Genomic DNA, 13,120 nt, shown 5'->3' with positions numbered 1-13,120 from the left:
ATTGCATTGCATGTGTGTAGCAGTCTATATATGAATTGCATTGCATGTGTGTAGCAGTCTATATATGAATTGCATTGCATGTGTGTAGCAGTCTATATATGAATTGCATTGCATGTGTGTAGCAGTCTATATATGAATTGCATTGCATGTGTCTAGCAGTCTACATATGAATTGCATTGCATGTGTCTAGCAGTCTACATATGAAACCAAAAAATATCAAAACAACTTGTTATCCGTTTTGGACGTGCTTATTACTGTTCTAAATTTCTCCTTAGAAAATTTTGGACACCGTTTTAGACTTACATTTTCTCCCCCCCTCACACACACACACACATCCCCCCTCAGCATCCTTTAGAGAAGGAGGAGGAGGTACTGGTGGTGATGGCTGGGAATATTTATATGAATCAGAGAGAAAGAGAGAGACTAATTTTTTCTTTCTCTTCTGGAGAGCTACTTCCTGCTATTTGAAATTCACTTTCTGAGAAGTCTTGTTGTTCTATGATCTTGCAATAACAGATGGTTATATCCTTAACAATTTGGTGTTTTCTTTCTCAGGAGGTGGACCTAATATGTTATATAATTAGTTACCTAATAAACGCTATATGTAATAAACACGGCACATCTATGTTCATGTGAAAACTGTCATTACACTTTTGGACAATGGAAAGAGGACCTTGGGTTTACTTTAAGCAACCCTTATTTTCTCCTTTAGTCCTACTATTCTATTAGCAATATTTCTGACAAAGGAGTAAATTGCTATTTCCTGGGTTGAAATCTATTCATCTAACTCTTATTCTTGACTAGCTTTTGACCTTTAAATATTTTTTGGTGGTGGGAGGGGTTCCTTACATCAAGTGTCTGGAGTGATTTCCATAAAAAAATTACACTCGGTGTTCATTTTGAAATATAATTTAAAACACTTAAACATTAAAGTCATTATACGTTTCATTTGTGGCACATTTTTCAAACTTGTTTTTCATAAGTTTTTACTCGTTTGCAATTTTATTGTACATTCACACAATATTTCTAGACAAGAATTATGACTAGATAAGATTCGGATTTACCCATATTGTTTTTGGATCTACGGATCCCATTCAAATTCCAGTGCTATCATTCTATTTATTGACCTTCATACTGTGGACTAAAAGTAATCAATATACGTCTATAATATCTTTTAAAAACTTCCCTCGTATTTAGAAGTTTTAAAATTATGTGCTAAGCAGCAAAATTATATGTAGTCTATATTATTTTGCTAACTATTTTTCCTCTGAAGATAAGAGCCATTCTTTGAAACTCCATGAATTAAGGAAATATCTTGAGTATCGCTTGTTTTGAATAATAAATGTTGTAAACTGTAATTTACAAGTTTAACTTCCTTTCATATATATATATATATATATATATATATATACACACACACACACACACACATGCAAAATGTTTGCTATATATATGTTTCATTGAATTTGAATGCTTCTTACTTGCTTTTTAGTCAACTGTGACTGGCCTGCAACGTTGGCTGTGTTTGGTGCTGTCTCTTTTGAGAGTGATTATATCCCAGTCCAAGGAAGAAGTGGTGTTGTCTCGCCTTGAAGAACTGAGCCTCTCAGTTGGTGTACTGAAACGAACTCCTGAAATCATTACAGCTGAAGGGGAATCGGAAGGGGCGGAGGTTTTGGCCAAAGAGTTGCCTCAGGGGTTGCCTCCCGAAGAAACTATTGCCAGGTAAAACGCAAAGTTACATAAATCCAACTCTTGTACATTTTTTTATACGTTCTCTTTAGAGATTTGGTGCTTCTTTGAAATAAGAATGAAAATCGAAACACTTAACTTCAATTGAACCAATATTTTCTATTTAATTGTCATTAGTAAAATATCCAAAAGTTATGAAAAATGATAAAATAGAAAATTATGAAAATAGTTTTAGAAGAATTACAAGTCAAATAAGAAACAAAATTCCAAACTATGAGTTACTTGTTTATGTTAAATGTTAAAAATAATAATAGCAGATCAATGTATGATGAAAGTATGTTTTATTTAATAATGCAATAATATTTAACTAATTGTGACATGACAATTAAGTGATAACAATCGTTTTTAGTTGAAATTGACATAAAAATTTAAGTTTTTTTTATGAAACTTCAATTTTGCAACCTTTTGATATTCAATCTTATTTTAAAAAAGCACCCTAATTTTTATCTTGATATTAACTTGCTTTTCATTACCACAACTAAAATCATCAATGGAGGATGAATACGGTTTGATGACAATGAAGCTGATGATGTTGTGATTGCAAGGAGGGGAATGTTATGACAACGGTGTTCAACCTAATTAGGTTGTACCAGTTTCTTCCTGCACCTTGTCTTAACCCTATAATGAATTACAGAACCCTGAGCAATGTTGCACAAAATGTCTAATCAATCGCAATTCCACCGAAAACCTTGTCAAGTGTTTTATACATCCACCAGAGTGTATCAGTTGATAAAGCAAGATGTAGAAACCAAGAGAAACGTTGCAAACTCTGAGGGATATAAAAAAATAAAGTTATGTAAAATATAACCAAGTGTAAATGGTGTTTCCTTTAGAGTAAAGTATCTTCATGCACAATTATTGAACACTGTATACGCACTAGACAACACTGTTACTAACAATTATGTGTTTACATGAACAGATTAATATACACATTTAAAGAGATACAGTACGTATGTATACACGTTACAGACTATGCCACGTATTCAATATTTATACGTACACAAGTTTATAACAAGATTGTTATTTAGATGTTGCTATATAACACTTAGTGGTTAGTGTCCAGGTTTTTAACTACCACCAATACGTCTGCACCATCCAGTAGGTAGGGTGGATTACATTGCAAATTAACTTTCCCTCCATGCGCAAACTTTCAAAGTTGTCACTATCGCAGGATAAATAGCAGAGACTTTAGATTGAGATGTTAGTGGAGAACAGTAGATGGGACACAGTTGATTGGCCAGTAATGCAAGATGCAATAGAGGCAGTCATTGTGAAAAGCTTTGAACTTCCACTGATAAACTGCCCTTATTAGCCATGTCTTACAGCCACTGTGGAGGATTGACCAGTCTACAGATTGGTATGTGAATGAAGGAAGTTCTTTTGCAATTTTAGCCATTACTGACCAGTACTAATGTTACCTCTGTTGACCAAAGGAAGCGTCTATCAGGTATATATGAAACCTGGTCAGAATTGAGGACATGCATTGCATGGAGAGATTATTTAAGAATGATATATAAAAACCCGATACCACTTTGCTGAGTATTTACGATTCTTCATACTTGTTCATCTTGGATGCACTATTTTCAGTGAAGATCTGGATAGTGTCCCTTCAATAGTTTGTTAAACACCGCAAAAGTAAAATCTTTTGAACTTTGACCCCTTGGCAGCTCAAATTTTCGATTCAAACCGATTAAAAAGCTTGCCCTATCTCTGAATACCCTTTATGTAAAATTTCAAATGTTTAGACCAGAAATTGGTTGAGTAATTTGATATAGACTGTAGAGGTCAATTTTTTAAAACTTTGACCCCTTAACATTTATTTTTTTGGGCTCAAATCATTTTAAAATGTTTGATCCATGTCCAATTAACCTACATTTAAAATTTCAAGTGTTTAGACTCAAAATTGCCGGAGGAGTTTGGTAGAGTTTTCAAAGGTCAAATCGTTGAACTTTGACCCCTTGACAGCCAAATTTCTGACCGAAAATTGATTAAAAAGATATTCCCAAATCTCAATACTCTTGATGTCAAATCACGAGTCTGTAGACTGAAAATGGACAGTTATTTGGTTGGGAAATACACACACACACACATTTTCACTTTCATAAATGTATAGATTGGAATTCTGATTCATTGTCATTTGTATGTTATGTGATTCCATACTCCCAAACAGGGCCACTCCCCATCAGATGCAGTTTTGTCATACCCAGGGGTCCCTTTTATATGATTACTAAGATGCCTTGTCTAATCAAAAGGTGAAATCTCCCAGGGTTCCACCAATGGGCTATATAAAAGAAGTCCTGGTTTTAAGTCATTAAAACAACATTTTACATAATGAATAACTAGGTAGAGAAAACTAGGTCAAGCAACCACCAGGATTAAAAAATTTAAGATAATAAAAACAACTTAGTTCAGCATTAAATGACCTGAAAAGGATTGATATGTCATAAAAATAAAGGATTGATATGTCATAAAAATAAAGGATTGATATGTCATAAAATAAATTACTGCAATTTACTTTGTTTTTTTTTTATCCAGATTTTTATTCCAAGTGGCTGGTTTAGTTGCTGACACAATCAGTCAGAAAGCGACTAATTTGACGGGCCTACAAGGAGGCCAAAGCCTAGAATTCCTGTGCCAGCAATTGGCGCACTTACTTTTATTTATCACTCACATGTTCCAATCAGGTAAGCATTTTAACAACATGAAAAACTTCTGTTTTTTTTTTCTTTTTACTTATATTCATGTTTTTTCAAATAGGGAGTTGAGCAGCAAGATGTTTGTTTACATTACATTTAAATTGCTTTATATCAGCATGGATTACTCAACTCTCCTTAACTTCCTTTAGACACAATCCCAAATAGTAGCCCCTTACATCCAAGTGGTAATACGCCTTATTTTAGGTGAAAGAAAAATATAGGCGAGAGCTAAAAATAATCTGGTTAACTTTTCTACCTAATTATGGTGGACTGCTGAAATTGATCCAAATGATCCAACATAGATACACTAGTACAACAGTAATATATAAATAAAAATTCTTTATGATTTTTTATTTAAAAAAAAATTTATTTATTTATTTTATTTTTTTTTTTTTCAGGTCTTTTCCGGCGTGTTGCTACAGCTGCTATGAGAATAGTCCAAGAGGGTATAGAAACTGGCATGTATAATATGGTTGAGATTAACCGTAACTTTCTGCGCCTGGGACTTAGTTTTCCGACCATTACTTTACAGTGGTGTAATATCCTTATCTTACTCAACTACTACGACCACGACTGGTGGAGTGCTGTCATGCAGACGCCTACCAAATTCATAATATCCAGTCCAAGGTACACTTTCGCATGTATATCTATGTACAGGTTATTTATATGCATATTGTATGACAGATGTTCCAGAAGTAATGCCTCCTATTTTTATTTCATCTGAATGGATCAAGGAGATTGAAAATTGCATTGTTATGATGACTGAACTTATGCATTCATAACCTGAGAATTTCATCTCTCTGTTACAGATATTAATGGTGTGAGACTCTAAAAAAGCAACCCCCTGTCATGCATGTGTGTCACTGAATTTCTGGCAAAAGTGCATTGAGAATGCTGGTGACTATGTAGAAAAATGAATTTTGGAGCACAAAAGATCCCTTGTTTTAATGATACCACTGCTAGTTTTAGCTCTTCAACTTTTGGAGTTAAAAAAAAAAAGAAAAAAAAAGGGGGCTTTACTTTTGGAATGGCCATCATATTAATAAAATGATAGAAACTTTAAATCTCATTCCACAGTTAAATGCCTTAACTTGCTTCAGTTTGTGTTGATCCATTACACCTCTGCATTGTATTGCCTTTTATAAAATAGACTTTTATATACACACTAAACAATGCTTCAAGCAAACTACATTAATCTCTTATATGTCTAAACTAGACATTTTGCCTGTTAAATACGGCCAAAAGTTGATATTTAGAATGAATATTTTTTTTTGTCAAATTGGTTGAATTTGTACTCCTTTTTGCATTCAATACTCATCATTAATCCCACATTAATCCCTAATTCTTCATGAAATGCATGCCACAACACTTAGTTCACTGCACCTTATGATAACAAAGGCTCATACAAAATTTGTCAGATCGGCCCAGTAGTTTTCAATGCGAATAGAACAGACAGACAGACAAAGATTTATTTGTCACCGTCTCAAATTTTAACGTCATGACGTCATTTCTAAAAATTGTTTAAACTTAACAACTAAGACATGAATGTTATCTGTTTTGGTTTCGATCAAAGTCATACGTTTTTTAACTTTTGAAATCACTACTTTATATTGGATAGAATATAAAAATCAATGCAATATTGGCTCTATAATAATAAACATGAAATCTGCATACATTAAAATATATTAAGCGTATTTTACAACTGAATAATGCTGGGCAGCCTTCTAATAATATAAAGAAATACGTATTGCTTTTTTATATTTTAGAGCAGATGATTTTAATATTGCGACAATTTTCAAAAGATTGGATGTTTAATGGAGTTTGTCTGAACCAGACGACTACACATGTGCAATCATAGCACTACAATGACTGCAGCAGATTATCCTGACGGTTTAGTTGTATAGATAACATGCAGCAGTAGCAGATTGTTCTTTTTCTTGATGAATGATGATTAATAGAACTGGTTGTAAATCATTTGGGGTTTAAAAATTGTTTCGAGATTTTTTTTATTTTCCATGCTATGCTATTACATAATATCGCTCCCCCTTAGGGGAATGAAAATAGCTTCCCCCACAGCGTGACTGCTCTCTCCCCTGTGGTTCAGACAAAAAGAGAAATCACATCAGTTTATTTTTTCTTCACTTGGGGTGGGGTCAGTGCTTATCATGACCCAAAGGCCACACAAGGATAAGGGTTAAATGTTAGGTAGATGGTGAGTCAACATGATCAGTGATGGTGGAATTTAGGTAGATTATTTAAAAGGAAAGTTATTCACATTACATTTGAAAATGACCATGGTATTATATTCCACAGACAGTCAGTTGTAGGAAAGAAACTGCTTATAGAATGTTTTCGTTTTAGGCACAGATGATGAGGGAAGTTGTTGACTCACTGTGTGATATTATTGACTTTCTGTTATAACATAATGATTGATTACAAGGATTGGATAAAGAGTAAGCGGAGCTTACTATCCAGTGGTGTCCAATATGGGTAGTCATACTTGCTGCACACTACTAGTACTCCTGCTGATTCTATGATATTACGATACTGCCCCCTGAGAGTGTTATCTCACATCGTAATATAGTACTGGAAAAGTCCATGATGTCAGTAAGCTTCGGTCTCACAACACATATCCTGACACTTAAACCTATCTCTAGTTTAACTTCTAATGGAAATTTTTATTTTATTGCTCAACAAATCTTTTGTGGAATTTTCCATTTTTAACATTTTTTATTCATCATCATCATCACCATTTTACATGTTGGACATGCATTGGATGACTTTTAGAAATTTACTTCTAAACTAACCTATCTCTGGCCAGGTCTTTATTTATTCCTCTTTCTCTCAATTCCATTTTTATCATTTCCATGTTTTTCTTGGTTTTTGCCTTTGAACTGAACTTGCTATCATCATTATTCTGCATCTTCTGATACACTCTCGTCCATTCTTTAAATGTGACCATACCATCAAAGTCTCCTGCTCTGCACACTATTACTTATATTGTCCAGATTTAATTTTCCTCTGAGGTCATCTGATCTTAAGACTAGTATTTAGTATTATTTTTTAATATCTTGTAACTGTTAAAACTGACTTTATATAATCGTTTCCAACATTTGAAGTCAACAATAAATAGAACTAAGAAAGTATCCGATCGTTATTGAAACTATCACTATTCAAACAGGATCCTTCCTCCAACCCCCAGTCTGAGCAGAGATTAGGAGTCATTTGTATGTAGCAATATCTCAATCTATATGTATGCACCCGCTCGTCATATTGCATTTTTTTTTTTTATGGAAATCGCTCCAGACAAAGCATGAAGCCACTTGATGTAAGGAGCAAAAAAAATACAAGGTCAAAAAGTAACTGACACTAATTGTAAGATTGATAAATTCTGATCCAAAAAACAATTCTTCCCCCTTTGTCAGAAACATTGCTCATGGAATGTGAGGACTAAAGGACAAAAATAAAAGAAGCGAGAATCACGAGGATGAAGAAAGTAAACCCAAATTTAATTTTCTACTCTTTTTATATTCATGTGAGATTTGCAAAAGTTTAATTTTAATGGAAAGCTTTGAGTATATTGCTTACGTGTATTGGTATACTCGTTCTCATTGTTTTGAGAGACAAGACTTTGTTTGCAATAAAAATGAAAGCTTTCCAACGGCAAAGATGGCACAAATTCGGATATGTTTTGAAATAAATAGTTGAGACTTTAAGTTATGCAAATTATTTGTCAGTCAACGATTGACATTTTGGGCCAAATAAAATGGACTTATTTTCTCAATCCAGCAATAGTCAATTGTGTACATTACAAAGATGTGTTGGTTTTTAAAGTTTTGCCTGTGCTTTTAGTGTCCTGGTTACATTCCTCTCATACATGTGTTGCTCACATGCCAAAGTCCTGTTCCATATTTTCACTCTTTGATTTGTCACCAGTGTTCCTAATGTTGTACGAATATTGTCATAAACAAAAAAACAATATCACCTCCTTTTAAATCTTGAAAAATTTTTTTCTGTCAATGTTTTTTCTTTTGGTTTTAAGCCGGCAATTATCAACAACATCAGATCTCCCTCGTGCCCCCATCCACAGTTGCAATGTAGAGATTGTGCGGCGAGGTGGTTTAGTGCTCTTCTGTGATTATGTGGTATGTCTCTCTTTAATTTATTTTTATATCTCTCTCTCTCTTCATATATATATATATATATATATGTGTGTGTGTGTGCGCGCGCGTCAATATGAATAATTTTTTTCAATATCATTGATAATTATCCTCACAATGCACACACATTTTAAATATTAGGCTTAAAAAAAATGTTCATTTTCCAGTGTGAGAACTTGACAGATGCTGAACATATGACTCAGCTGATTATCAACCATGTGAATGACTTAGTCGAGCTGTCGCATGAATCACCAGTGCAAGATTTAGTCAGGTAAGTTTTTCTCTTTGAATTTCTTGTGCATTTACTTTTGGATTGCATTTTCAAAAGAAACACCTGAACACCTCTTGCAAGATATGCAACGATTTTCACATTTGATCATTTTCTTGTTGAGAATTGATTCATTCAGAAAAATAACTGATAAGGTTTTTGAATTATAATGTTTGTTTCCTTTTTTTTTTTTTTTTTAAGTGCGATTCACCGAAATTCTGCTGCCAGTGGTCTGTTTATTCAGGCTATACATTCCAGATTTGAAAATCTTACAAAGGTAAAAATAATTTTTTTCATTTAATTCTGTAGAAATTCCATGGTGGCTTCTACATCAATTTATATAATTGATTTATTTAACAGTGACTTAAATTCATTTGTATCTTCCTTGCTTGAAAATACATCAGATTTTTTTATGCAATCACTACATGATACAATTATATTAATGTTGGGACGATTAATTGAAATCAGGAATTGGAAAAGCCAGAACTTTTTTTTTAATCTATCGACAAAAATAAATTCTATAGATCCCGTTCCCAAGTGTAATTTTATGTCTGCATATATTATAAACTTTTTATGATGATGCAAATTAAATAACAATTCTACATTTATTGAGATTTTCGGACGGACTTCCTCATCTTGGTTGTTATAGTCACAATGTTTCGGCCGTTTTGCCCTCCGGCCTGCATCAGGTGTTTTGTATCGAACTGGGGAACCGTTTGTTAGGAGTCTCGAACCCAACCCTTTATTATTATTACGGGGGTACTGTGTTCGGACTCCAGCTAGGCTCTGGGACATAATTGCTGATTCTCTGTTTTGAATGTTACTTTTCACTGCCTTCATTCAGGATGGAACTAAGCACCTTTGGGTAACTGTAAACTTTGATACAACGTCTAGGACCACTCGGCCATATGTCACTAGGACAATTTTACAACTAAACATTTAGGTCTTATCAGAATCGGTAATTGTATCAGAATTGGGAAGAATATTGGAACCATGACTATTTCATGTATTAAATTGGACGTTAAAAGTTTTTAACTTTATAAAATTATTTTATTTAAAACATTAGTTTGCACAAAGCAACTTTTGCTGATGCAGAAATATGTAAACATCCTAAACAAAGCAACTTTTGCTGATGCAGAAATATGTAAACATCCTAAACAAAGCAACTTTTGCTGATGCAGAAATATGTAAACATCCTAAACAAAGCAACTTTTGCTGATGCATAAATATGTAAACATCCTAAACAAAGCAAACAAAAATAGGCAAAAAAATTAAAACACGGAAACGTTTGTATTATTAGATAATCTGAACCATCAGTAATTGTGAAATTATTTTATCACTTTTTCTGACAAATTTCTTCTTTCAAACGAGACTTTTAAAAACTTTTAATGTTTTGAGTTTTTTATTTCATTAACGATTTATTTTCCTTTTTAAAATTTCAGCCTTCTCTTGTCAAAAAGACATTACAGTGTTTAGAAGCAATCCACCTGAGTCAGAGCGGAGCTCTTCTCACGTTACTCATAGACAAGTTCTTGCACACACACCACCTGGCTGTGGCACGCATCTGTGATAGTATTGCTTGCCGCAGGTTGGAAACACTATTGGCCGAAGTTGTTGAGGTAACGTAACTTTTTTATTTCTTCTTCTGAACGTTTAATAAAATATTTTATTCTTTTTATAAAAAGTTTATAAACATTTAATAAAATATTTTTTTTTATTCTTTTTGTTTCAATTTAAAAAAAAAAAATTGTCTTTTTGTTGCAATGGATTAGTTTAATTGAAACTTGTCATCTACATACAGCCGATTAATGATTGGCTAATCACGTCTGCTTTTCAGGCTGCTTACCTGAACCTGTTAAAAGATGCTGACAAAACCTTGGTTCTGGATTAGTACTAACTAGCAGAACCCGTGGGAATTCCACGGTAATTTAAAACATCATCATATAAGCAAACGGTCCTGGATGTGACCTAAAACTATATCCGATGGTGAGGCCCCACCTTGCAGGCCTTAGGGAGTATGGAGCCACCCTTTAATTGCCATTGCTCCCAGGTTCACTCTGACCCGGAGTGGTAGTACTTGTTAGGGTCCCAACTATGGGTTAAATAGAATCTGACTTTAAAAAAAAAATATACTCCATTAAAAATTGTTCCTCAAAATAACTAGATTCGGCATTGAATAACCTGAAAAAGGTCGATATGCCGTAAAACAAAACCAACCAACCAACATAAGCAAACAATAGAATGTCCTTTAATAGAATAATCAGTGCAATATTAGTTTTGATCAGACCGTGAATAAAAAAATAAATATTTTTGTAGCCATGGTGGTGGTAGTGGCGGCGATAGTTTGCACCGACCATACATTGGCTGGCAATAACTAACTTAAACAATTGTTTATTGGGATTTTTGGAATATTCCATTTTCATTCGAAAGGAATTAAGCATTATAACGGTCGGGGATGATTTGGAATATTCCATTCTTACTGCAAGGGATGTTCAGGACGACAATGATCGAAGATAATAAGTCTATTAACATATAGATATTTCATCTGATAGTTCCCGAAAATACTTAATTCCACTTTTAATTTTCAGGTTAAAATTTTCTATTGCTGTTTTTAATCTGATCTTGAGACTTGTGCGAAATCTTATTGTATTCAGGTAATCAGTTGATCTGATTTTATATGAAAATTAATTTCACGATTAAAAATTAGACGACAAAATTTATTACAGATTTAATTACACGTGTTACATGAATGCAGACAAGTAATCAATGTGAATCGGTTAAATACATGAGTTGCAGAGATACTATATAGGGAGTTGAGCAGCAAGATGTCTGTTTACATTACACTTGAACTTCTGCATGTCAGTACAGTCAGAGAAGCAGGAACCCGGAAGGGAATTCCAAAATCTAGCAGTTCTGGAGATGAAACTACTAGAGTAGAAGGCTTTCTTACATTTAGGGATTTCTACTGTATAGGGGGTAGGATTCTGCTGCTTGTCAGTTTTGTTGGAGGTATTTACCTTGAGGGGATACAAGGGCTTGTAGTTTCTCAGAGCATCTACCATTAAAATACTTTTAAAACAGGCAGAGCATGAAGAATATAACATGAACTGGAAGGCATATTGTCTCGTTTGGTAAATAAATAAAACTATCGATGTTGATGAGCGGGTCTGGCTGTAATGAAATGGATAATGACAAGTTCAAATCCAGTCGGTTCCATAGCAACAGTTTAATTTCTGGATGTTGGCAACCTGCATGTGGTCCTTCCTGTTATTACCTGGAAGAACTAATAACGATAACAGAATGAAGCTGGTCAAAATCGTCGTCACATGCTGATTCAAAAAATTTATTTTTTAACATTGATGACTACAGTTGTCTGAAAATATGGAAATTGTTCACTTATATTCATATACAAGTATTTTTTATTTTAAATGTTTATTAGTTTTACTTACAAATACTAGTGTGCCATGCTTATGCAATCTTCAGTGTAGGAAGTTAATTACTGCTGATTGAAAGATTTAAACCCAATTGCAAAGTCAGCTTGACTCGAGTCGATTCAACCCATAAGCCTTTATCAGTTAACACACACAAGGGTCGTTCCAAAAGTAGTCTGCCATTTTCTATTTTTACTTAAAACGTTGAAACGCTATGAGGATGGGAGTGGTACCATTAAAACAAGCGACCCCTTTTGTATTCCAGAATTTATTTTTCTACATAGTCACTACCATTCTCATTACACTTCTGTCAAGAATTCAATGATGGATCTCTGCTTCTTACATATGTCCATGACAGAAGGTTACTTTCTTAGAATCCATGAAACTTTCAGGTCATAAATTCAATGAATTACAATTTGCAATGCCCTCTGATCCATTTGGGCGGAATGAAAAAAATAGAAGGCATTACTTTTGGAACAACCCTTGTGTGTGTGTGTGTGTATTAGTGATGGATGATTCCAATATTTTTCCTGATTCTGATGCAATTATCTATTCCATACTAAATTCCCAATTCTGATTCTTTAAAAATCTCTTAATATAAACTAGTAAGTTTTTCTGATTACTGTAAAAACATGTGTTAAATGTGCAAATATTTTCTCAAACTGAAAAGAAAAACATTTCTGAGGATGAACTATAGATTTTACTTTTACTGGTTGTTTAAAATCATTAAACATTTATTATTTTATCATTATTAACAGCAGCAGAAGATATTGCTGTCAACAAAATCAAATAAAAAAAAAAAAAAAATAATTA

The 13,120-nt window shown here is 33.5% G+C and overlaps 1 protein-coding gene across 1 annotated transcript in view; it reads left to right on the top strand.

Moving 5' to 3' along the window:
* Positions 1-13,120, top strand: part of LOC145242705 (huntingtin-like) — a 228,071-nt gene that overhangs the window by 159,098 nt on the left and 55,853 nt on the right. The window contains exons 30-36 of the mRNA XM_080105836.1: positions 1,493-1,725; positions 4,288-4,436; positions 4,847-5,075; positions 8,491-8,593; positions 8,776-8,879; positions 9,078-9,153; positions 10,319-10,495. Of these exons, the coding sequence (XP_079961962.1) occupies positions 1,493-1,725; positions 4,288-4,436; positions 4,847-5,075; positions 8,491-8,593; positions 8,776-8,879; positions 9,078-9,153; positions 10,319-10,495 (1,071 nt within the window). The remainder of the gene's footprint in view (positions 1-1,492; positions 1,726-4,287; positions 4,437-4,846; positions 5,076-8,490; positions 8,594-8,775; positions 8,880-9,077; positions 9,154-10,318; positions 10,496-13,120) is intronic.

This window comes from Euprymna scolopes, chromosome 21, assembly GCF_053919585.1.
Source record: "Euprymna scolopes isolate OS-2025 chromosome 21, ASM5391958v1, whole genome shotgun sequence".
NCBI classification, from domain to species: domain Eukaryota; kingdom Metazoa; phylum Mollusca; class Cephalopoda; order Sepiida; family Sepiolidae; genus Euprymna; species Euprymna scolopes.
The sequence above is the reverse complement of the archived record's forward strand: the minus strand, read 5'-3'. Positions and strand labels throughout refer to the sequence as shown.